The following is a 10,082-nucleotide window of genomic DNA, read 5'->3' on the forward strand; positions in this document are numbered from 1 at the left end:
TGAATTCTCGACTTCATTATATATCTTAGTAAGCTAAGAATCTTAATTAGACTCCGATTAGTATTCCCAACTTCATTATACATCATAATAATAAGCTACGAAGCCAAATTAGACTTTGTCTGGTATTCCTCCTAACTTCATTATATATCATAGTAATAGCTATAAATCCTAATTAGACTCGGTTTTTAGTATTCTGGACTCCATTATATATACATGGCAACTTCCTCCACCGTCTCCCATGAACTTGCACCTCTCTCTCTCTTTCTCTCTATGGATAGATCTCTCTCTAATCTATCTCATTCGTTAGACGCCATGGTGTTGGAGAAGGATGTGTGCGGCGCTGCTGGCTGCGGGATCGTCGACGAGCCCGGGATAGTCAACCTGTGCCCCGCCTGCTTTTGGGAGTTCATAGTGGAGAAGGAACCGCAGTGTCCGGCGGTCAGGCTCTTGCGTCCCGCCGCAGCAGGCGGAGCGACTCCGTCATCCGCGTCGGAGGAAGCAGCAAAGGAAGAGGTTCCGTCCCCAACCGGCGCAGCGACGAGGTCGGACGGGAGGAGGACCGTCGTAGGTGCGGCGATGCCACGGCGTTCGATGGCCCCTCACCTTCGTGGGTGGAAGCGAGCTCGCATCGCTTCTGTCATAGCCGACTCTTTCCTTTAGTTTTCGTATGTCTTCGCTGAATAGAAGAGTGTGGGCAGTGATCTCGTTTTCTCTTGTTGACGTAAAAATGCTACCTTTAGCAGAAGAAAGCTTTTTATTTTCTTTGTTAGGGCAATCCTTGCAGCCTTGAGAGGGACGAAGGTATTGATTGATACAATGCATCATGAGTCCCCATTTGAGTACATGCCAACAAAATTTCTAGGGCTTGACTTCCTCGAGCAATCAAACCAACCATGTCTGCTAAACCATTGACTCGATTCGATTCTAGGTCAAACCAAAAGTCTACTCCTAATCTCGTCACACGATTGTAATGAGCGAGGGCTTGTCTTCGTAGAGATTATAGATTATGTTTAACAGATTTGGCCTCCTGAGGTGTTTTGGTTTCCCAATAGCTCTATCGATAGATTCTTAAATCGAAATAGGAAACGTCCATATCTTGTTAACCAAGAAATCCCAAATTGAATGGTATTGCTAGTTTTCGTCACTGCTAATGTGCCTCTAAACAGCATGATTTGTTCGTCCATAACAGTAAGTAAAACAAGATATTAGATATTTTTGGTCGTAATCACAGTGATAATAGAATTTTTCGAGTTAATTAAACATAAGGATTAATTAATTAATGAGATCTTATCGTGTTTTCCGTAGATAATTTAATATCACTGCTTTTTATTTTTGGACGGTGATCAAAGACCGAATCACGCTTTTCCCGTCAGGTTTGACATTATCTGCCACGTCACCCCTGATAAATTTCCTGGAGATCCAACTAGACAGTGACTGAATGACGCTTTTCTCATCAGGTTTGACATTATTTGCCACGTCACCCCTGATAATTTTCCTGGGGATCCAACTAGACGGCGTTTTTGATGAGATAAACCTCTCTCTCGGGTCGTGAACGGTTGCGATTCAACGCGGTGTCGTCCCCATACTCTCGACTGCTTGTTTGGGGGTAATGAATGCCCCCTCTCTCCACCCCACCTCACCCCCTCGCCGCCCTCCTCCGCTCCTCCGCCCGGCGCCGGGATCGCACCGCTTGCCGAAAGCTCCACGCTCACCTCCTCAAGTCCGGCCTCCACCAACGACGTCCCTTTCCCTCCGCTCTCCTCGACGCCTATGCCAAGTCCGGCTTCCTCGCCGATGCCCGCTGCCTTTTCGATGAATCCTCCCACCGAGACGCCGTCCTCTATTCCGCCCTCCTATCCGCCCTCTCCCACTCCGATCGTCCTTCCCAGGCGTTGTCCCTCTTCCGTCGCATGGTTTATGTGGACGCCGTCCCTCCTGATGGATTCATCTTCGCATCCCTCGTCAAGACCTGTTCTCGTATCGGCTTCCTTCGCCTCGGCAAGCAAGCCCATGCGCAGTTCCTTCTATCTTCATTCTATACGGATGATGTTGTCAGGTCCTCGCTCGTTGACATGTATTCTAAGTGCTGTGCTGTTGATGACGCTCGAAAAGTCTTTGATACAGTACCAGATAAGAATCACGTCTGCTGGACGGCTATGGTGTCCGGATATGCTTCCAATGGTCGGAAGTCAGAAGCTTTGGGGCTTTTCTGGCAGATGCCACGGAGGGATCTCTTTGCTTGGACGGCTTTGATAGCTGGGTTCCTCCAAAGTGGTGATAGTTTTGATGCCGTCAAGTTGTTTGTGGAAATGAGGAGGAACCAAGTGGAAATTGACGATTCTTTTGTTCTCTCGACGGTTGTTGGTGCTTCTTCTGATTTGGCAGCTCTTGAATTGGGTAGGCAACTCCATGGTCTAGTGTTGGCACTTGGGTACAAATCAAGCATGATTCTGGGAAATGCACTTGTTGACATGTATGCAAAGTGCAGTGATATTCGCTCTGCAAGAGCTGTTTTTGAAGGACTTGTCATGCGAGATGTTATTTCCTGGACAACTATGGTTGTTGGGGAAGCACAACATGGTAGAGCCGACGATGCATTGGATCTGTATGATAAGATGGTCCTTGCTGGGGTGAAGCCAAATGAAGTGACCTTTACTGGGTTGATTTATGCTTGTAGCCATGCTGGACTAGTCCAGAAAGGCCAGGAGTTGTTTGATTCCATGGAGCAGGATCATGGCATTAGGCCCTCGTTGCAACATTATACATGCTTGTTGGATCTTCTTAGTCGGTCTGGGCATCTAACTGAAGCAGAAAATGTCATTAATTCAATGCCATATGTGCCTGATGAAGCTAGTTGGGGAGCTTTGTTGAGTGCATGTAAAAAGCAGGGTGATACCTCAATGAGCGTAAGGATGGCTGACCGGTTGTTGGGGTTGAAACCCAAAGACCCTTCAACTTACATCTTGTTGTCTAATACATATGCTGCTGCTGGCAAATGGGATAGTGTGGCTAGCGTGAGGAAGCTGATGTCTGAAATGGATGTCAAGAAAGAGCCTGGTTACAGTTGGATTGACTTGGGCAAAGAGAGCTGTTTGTTTCGGGCTGGGGAAGTGCCATATACTCTGAGACATGAGATCATCAGATTGCTTAATGAATTGGCCAATGAGATGAATAAGAGAGGGTATGTTCCAGATACAAGGTCTGTTATGCATGATGTGGAAGAGAACGAGAAAGAGCAACAACTTTTTATGCATAGTGAGAGATTAGCTGTTGCCTTTGGGCTTCTCAAGTCAATTCCAGGAACAACAATCCGGGTGATTAAGAACCTTCGCATTTGCCTCGACTGTCATAATGTTCTAAAATTGATCAGTGAAATTACTGGGAGGGAAATTGTTGTCCGAGATGCAAATAGGTTCCACCATTTCGAGGTTGGAAAGTGCTCTTGTGGAGATTTCTGGTGACACCATATCTTGTAATGCTGTAATAATATACCTGGTCATAAGAAAGCAAGCATGCTACAAGTTTCACCATTAAGAGCTTCAATTAAAAGGTATTGCTTATTGATAGATTTATATGTCTATAGATTTATATTTTTTTTTGTTTTAAGTGATTGATAGTATTTTCTTGATGCTGGAAAATGCGTCTTTTGGAATTTGGCTTCTGGGAGTTCAAACTAAACTGGGATGTTGAGTGAGATGAAAAAGTATTATTTTATTGATAGCAATTAAGAGAATCATATAATTTAAACTTTATTTGATAGTTGATCTGTGTATAGCTGAAGAGGGAACATCAACTGAAGTTTTGTGTGGCTCGCTCAATGTCAAACTGTGGCCCCATCTATGAAATATTAGTGTGGATGACATGGGTTTATAATGTGTAGGCAACTAACTTGTTTCCAGACCCTGCATTGGTGGGATCCTCGTGCATTAGATACGTTCTTTTTTTCAGATTTCACAAGATAACTATGCTAGGTATCCAGATCAAGAAATTCTATTTTCTTATTTTTAGACCATGAATAGGACAAGGTGGAGTGTGGCCCTGGATGCCACCATAAAATTTCTACTTTATGACCTGTTCCCCCACTTCATCTAGAGCTCCTTCATCTTGTCTTGCATATTGGCATCTTTTCACTTCTCATATTTTATGTTGAAATACAATTGTTTGTCATTTTAAGATAATGCTATTGTTGATGAGTGATTGTCCCAGGCTTGTGCTTGATTGATTTGCATGGTGCTATTTTCTTATGTGCTTAAGATGATGATGCTTTAATCGAGTTTGCTATTGTGCATGATGGACACCATAGAGAATCATATTCCTTTAATTTTTGGAATCATAAATCACTTTGTGGATCCTCATGATGGGGATTGATGATGACAATTGACAACCATTCATTTTCACAAATAGAATGCAGTTCTTATCTACTTGTTTCACTGATTGCCATTGTTGTTCATAAATGTCATTAATTTTGATGATCTCCATGTCATGATTGATATAGTATCAGAATTTTTTTTTGCAAGTAGAAAGAGTTATAGAACAAGTTGGTGAAGTTTGTCTGATTGATCTTTTCAGCACATATTCTTGAAATAGAAGCAGGAACTTTTTTCCTTTTGCGAGAAAGTGAGTAGTGATAAACTCTATGGGTAATTACTTGTGGAGTGAGCATTAGGGCCTATCTCTACTAGTGATAGGTTTCGAGTCTTTTGGTAAATATTTGGTATTCTTCTCGGATGTGTATGAAATTTTCTCTAAATAACTAAAAAAAGATTAAAACATATCTAAAAATCTATTAAGTTGTACTTCCTGCCATATTGTGCAATAATCATTAAAAGATCACCCTAAGACACAACTGAGCACCCCCTCCTGTGAGCATGCTCAAGAAGAGATTGACTGAGAGATTTTTTAGTTTCCAAACAGGAAATATGGATGAAATATAAAAACAAGATGGATTGCCAAACTATATTGCCTAACACATCTGCGAAAAATTGAAATTTTTCATCAAATACAAAGAGTGCATTTGACTCGTTCTTTCATACAATTCAATGATATTTTTAAGAAGAGTTCCAAAATAAAACAGCAGCAAGATAATGTTATAATTATGTTCCTATAGGAAACTGAGTTTTATTTTAGGTCATATGGTGGACTATGCTGTTGAGTTGCTTAACAACAAAATGAGCATTTTCTTCTTGGTCTTCATTTTTATCTTGTACTTGACTTTGTAAGAAAATGTAATTCTGTAGTTGACTGTAATAATGCGTTCTATAATGTAAAAAACAGTGTTTCTCTCTTAGAATGTTAGAGCCGGCCTGATATCTGCTAACTTGATGTTCCATTGGCTGTTTGACTGTAGGTGCTTAATGTCATAAGTTTGCCACAAAAATGCTCTCTTCTGTTATCAGAAAGGATAAGAGTGCAAGTGCATGATACGAAAAAGAAATGGGAACATGTAAGTACTAGCATGATGATTTTTTCCTTTGAACTCATGTTGAACTTCTATAACAAATGATATGTATATATATATCATCTGCCACATTCTTCTCTCTAAGAAGGCAAACACTGTAAATATACCTCTGTAAATATCTTTTTTTCTTTTAGAACTATTCTTTTAAGGAATTTGAGCCACAGTAGTATTACAATAAAGTTATCAATTCAACACTCATTGGACTAAAAAACTCAAAACATATCATATGAATGTAAATACTTTCACATAGAACCATATTCTTCAACATTTTCTCTCTTATATTTCAGTGCTTAAACTCATATACATCTTTCAAGTTCATAGTGTAATTTTTTTTCACCTGACTTTAGTGTCACCTTATAAGTTTAGTTGTAAGCCAACTCCAATATATATTACTAGACTTTTCTAATCCTTAGCAATAAAAATACCAATCTTTTACTTATTTGTCATCTCACAATAAATATGCAATGCATAGATGACCAACAATATATATCATAGTTGAATTGCAACATTATGATGGATCTTACTAACAAATATTGAGACTGTGCAGTTTAATTCAGTATCATTGTAATGCATATTTAACCATTACATTAGTTCCTGATATGAAACTTGATTCTTCACCTCTAATCTCAAATCATTACTCATCATTTGTCTCATTTGTATGGCCAAAAGGATATGGACATGAAGCTAATTAATGCAGTTCCACCTCTACATTGATTGTTCCTGGCTTTACCTTCATTGGTCTTTCTCTTTAGACATCCTCCAAGAAGTTGACAAGCTGTCAACTATAAAGGAAGCTTTATCTGCAAAATTCATCATGTTATTTGGCGTCAAGCTGGAAAGTGAAAGGAACCTCTAATCATAAAGCATATCAGTGTATCCCTCCCTCCCTTTAAAGATCATTCATAAACCTATCGTTAGAGAGTACTTTTCAGTAGTCCTGTCTCACCGACAAGGCTTATAATATCTTTTCTAGGCTTTCTTCCATGTAATATCTGTTAAATTAATCAGATTATGTATTTTTTGCTAAAAATTAATATTATCACATAGTAACTTATTCATCCAAAATCACTAACTCAATATGTTTAAAAAATTCATATTAATAGACTCATCTAATCCTATAAATCATCGTAATTATTTTTTATTTTAAATATATTATATTATCGGCATATTTATTCGAGGACTCGATATTCTATCAAAATTATTATGCTCTAAACATCTAGCCACTAAAATTATGTCATGATGTATCTTTGATGTCATTCATTTGATCTATGTATGAGATTTACGAACACGATAATTAGAAGAGGTGGGATGATTAATATTAATGGTACGAAGAGAGATAGAAGAAGATGTAAAACGATTTCAGTATAAACTATAAATAAAAATTTAAATACTCTAAATTTAATTAAATATATAATTTTTTATATATCTTAATAACGATAAAGGATCACAACTATCGTTTGTTATATGCAAATTTATGTATGAATAAGAAAAAAAAATCTTCCGTACACTTTTGACCTAAACAATGCTTATATCTGAACTTAAATATGTATATGACAATGGATAGCCATGAATTAAATGGGTAGAAGGTGAGAATGGTAGTTGACATTTCAGCTTTACAAGATTGTAATATCAGTGGCTCTAAGAACTAAGGTTTGTAATACTGTACCGTATCGATATTTTGATCTGAGCTCGGTACCGGTACAGTATGGTGTACCGAGCACTGTAGTACTGTTATAGTGTCGGACCAGTACGTACCGCCCCGTACTGGGCAGTACGATTCAGTATGACAGACACTGCTAAGAACACAATAGAATAGACATGCAATGTTGGAATTGATTTCTTTTAGGTAAAGTGTTGTTTATCTCCTGCATTATTATTGTCTAAAGCGGAAGAAAAACTACAATATTCATATATGTCATAATATAAAGCACTCAAGTTTGTACTTTCTTACTAATCTTTAATGATATTTCTTTTGTAACTTCTTAATTTTATCTCACTGCCCTTACTTACCTCGATCGGAAGATATATTATTATTATATTTTAGCGAGAAGATAATGCATTGTTATTATCTTTTAGCGAGAAGCATTGAGATCAAAAATTTGAAGGACACATTCATTTCAGCTTTGTAGGCATGAATAGGTCTAATCTTTGATTTGGTACATTGAATTATGGTCATCCATCTTACATGATCAAATCGATATATATAACCTTTCTCATTTCTAAAGTGTTGTGGCATGATGTACATGATCGAGAAGAATTTTTTTTCGGAATACAAGATATGTTTGTATGTCATTTTAATCTGTTCTCTACAAAAACTACACCATTGTTGCGTGCCAAAGAAAACCCATAAGAAGATAGATAGCGTATTCCATCTTTACTTTGTGAGTTCAACATCAAAATATACCTTTTTATATTGTTAGTTTTGTAATAATAATATTATTATTTTTTCCTTGGATGCTATTCTAATGTGGCATATCCAATAGATACTTAGTCATGACATGCTTTGTCATATATATATATAAGCCTCATGAGTCTTGATTGACTTTACGTCATATGTCAAGAATCATTTGTCAAAAATAATTATCAAAGCATTTGCTTGTGCTTAAGGAAAATGACTTGTCATGGAGTATAATGTTAATATCACGACTTCGGTATGTGTTGTCTATATATAAATGATTAAGTAATGTCTCATATATAGATAGTGTTTTGTTATAAGTGGATGCATTAGGTACGATGATTGTATGGACACATTAGATTCTTTTTATCATATTTTAATTCTTTGGTAATTTCAACTATGAATTCTTTTAGGTTTATTATATATAAGATGATGCTTTGGATTTTATTTTTTTTATCTCGAGTGATTAGATAATTTTTTATCCTTTTTGGTTCCATGACTCATATGTCCGTCGGATCTTCTTTACCATCGGAAACGTATTTTGGAAATCACATGTTTCGAAAATGATAAAATCGTACGAATATATCCATAGTCTAAAATAAATAATTTCTTACGAGCTAACGGGTCGTACCAACGTCGACCGATCAAATGATTCGTTCTAAAAAAAAACAAAATCATACCAAATGACTTGCCCATTGGAAATGCCGTAAGCTTACTTAGCAAACAAAGCCACGTTGCAGCGGAAGAAACAATGTGCTTCTTCTAATCGACGGCCGCTTCCTCTCGTCTCTCTCCCTCTCTACCACCGTGGAAGCCACGTTCCGGAGTTGCTTTCACGCCATCTCCGTCTCCCCTCTCATCAACTCGTCCACTGTCCTCCACCCCGCACCGTTCACCGCCCGTTGCGCCACGTTTCAGTAAGCCATTCGCCCAAACCAGGGGTCCCGGCTCCTCCGGCCAATCACCACTCGACACGCCTTCGAGGAACCTGTTCGCTGGTGGAGGCAATTATATAGAAAAGCAATGCGCATCCATCCTACAGAGAAAGATAAGCATGCGAGGTTGGTCTCATCACACTAGCATAAAAATGTTGTGGTAGCCAAAGAATTATCGCCAATATCTTACCGAGTATGGACGAGTAGGCAATTAATTATTTGGAATGGTGTTATAAGGATAGGGATTAGGTTGATCGCCATCAAGAAATAAGGTTTTGGATCCTCCATATGGTTGGTTGATTCATTCATTCATTCATTCATTCCTTCCTCAACAACAACAACAACAAGTTTATCTATCTTTCATCATTCCAACCACAAGTTTCCATATAATTGCATTGTGGATGTGAGAATTGTAGAGAAAACAACCAATTATTATTTCATTGGAATTGAGATTTTGACATGAAATGATACATGTTATAAATTTATCTCTAAAGATTACACACTTTGGATATATTATTTATTTTGATTCAAACCATCACTTTAAAACTATTTTGATATGTCATGTAAAAATGACAAGCCTATTTAGTTTACTATTTTAAAAATATTTTTAACTCAAGTTAATTGTTAAACAAATGTGATGTATGGTGGATCTAAATATATGATGGATGTTGAAAATTATATCAAATATGTAGGAACAAATACACTATTTCTAAGCTTTCCAAGGATAAAAAAATTGTTATATATCATTATGCCTTTTATATTTATGAAAAACCATATATATATATGATATGATATGATATATACCATATATTTATGTGCCCATTAGGATGTACTTCATGAACATTCATCAACCAAGTCCAAGTTTATTTTAGAATAACTAAATCAAAGTAAAATGCTAAATTTATGTAATCATAGTCAGTTTAAAGATAAATTAATGTAAAAAACTTTAATTTACATTAATATTTTTTTTAAAAAAAAATATTATAATACTAAAATAATTAAGAATGATTCAGATATCTTATATTTGTATATATTTAGTTAATAAAGACAAATTAATCTTATTAGGATCACAAATGCCTAAAGACAGTGGTACATATATGATCTTGATATTTGGAGGGATATATAAGTATATACTAATTTATAATGAGGATATATATATATATATATATTATTTTAATATTCTTTTATGCACCATATGGCCATCCAAAAGATGGTGATCAGCCAATAACTACAACTAGATGTTAATCTTTCATTATCACTGGATTAATATATGCTAAGACTCCTCCTTTACTAA

At 36.9% G+C, this 10,082-nt stretch overlaps 1 protein-coding gene across 1 annotated transcript; it reads left to right on the forward strand.

Annotated features, from left to right (window-relative positions):
• The first annotated feature begins 1,554 nt into the window (after positions 1-1,554).
• LOC135645061 (pentatricopeptide repeat-containing protein At4g14050, mitochondrial-like) lies at positions 1,555-5,652 on the forward strand. Its single transcript, XM_065163120.1, has 2 exons — positions 1,555-3,550; positions 5,348-5,652. The coding sequence occupies exon 1, from the start codon at positions 1,614-1,616 to the stop codon at positions 3,459-3,461; it is 1,848 nt and encodes a 615-aa protein (XP_065019192.1). The 5' UTR covers positions 1,555-1,613; the 3' UTR covers positions 3,462-3,550; positions 5,348-5,652.
• The last annotated feature ends 4,430 nt before the right edge of the window (positions 5,653-10,082 follow it).

This window comes from Musa acuminata, chromosome BXJ3-8 (genome assembly GCF_036884655.1).
Source record: "Musa acuminata AAA Group cultivar baxijiao chromosome BXJ3-8, Cavendish_Baxijiao_AAA, whole genome shotgun sequence".
In the NCBI taxonomy this organism is placed as follows: Eukaryota; Viridiplantae; Streptophyta; class Magnoliopsida; order Zingiberales; family Musaceae; genus Musa; species Musa acuminata.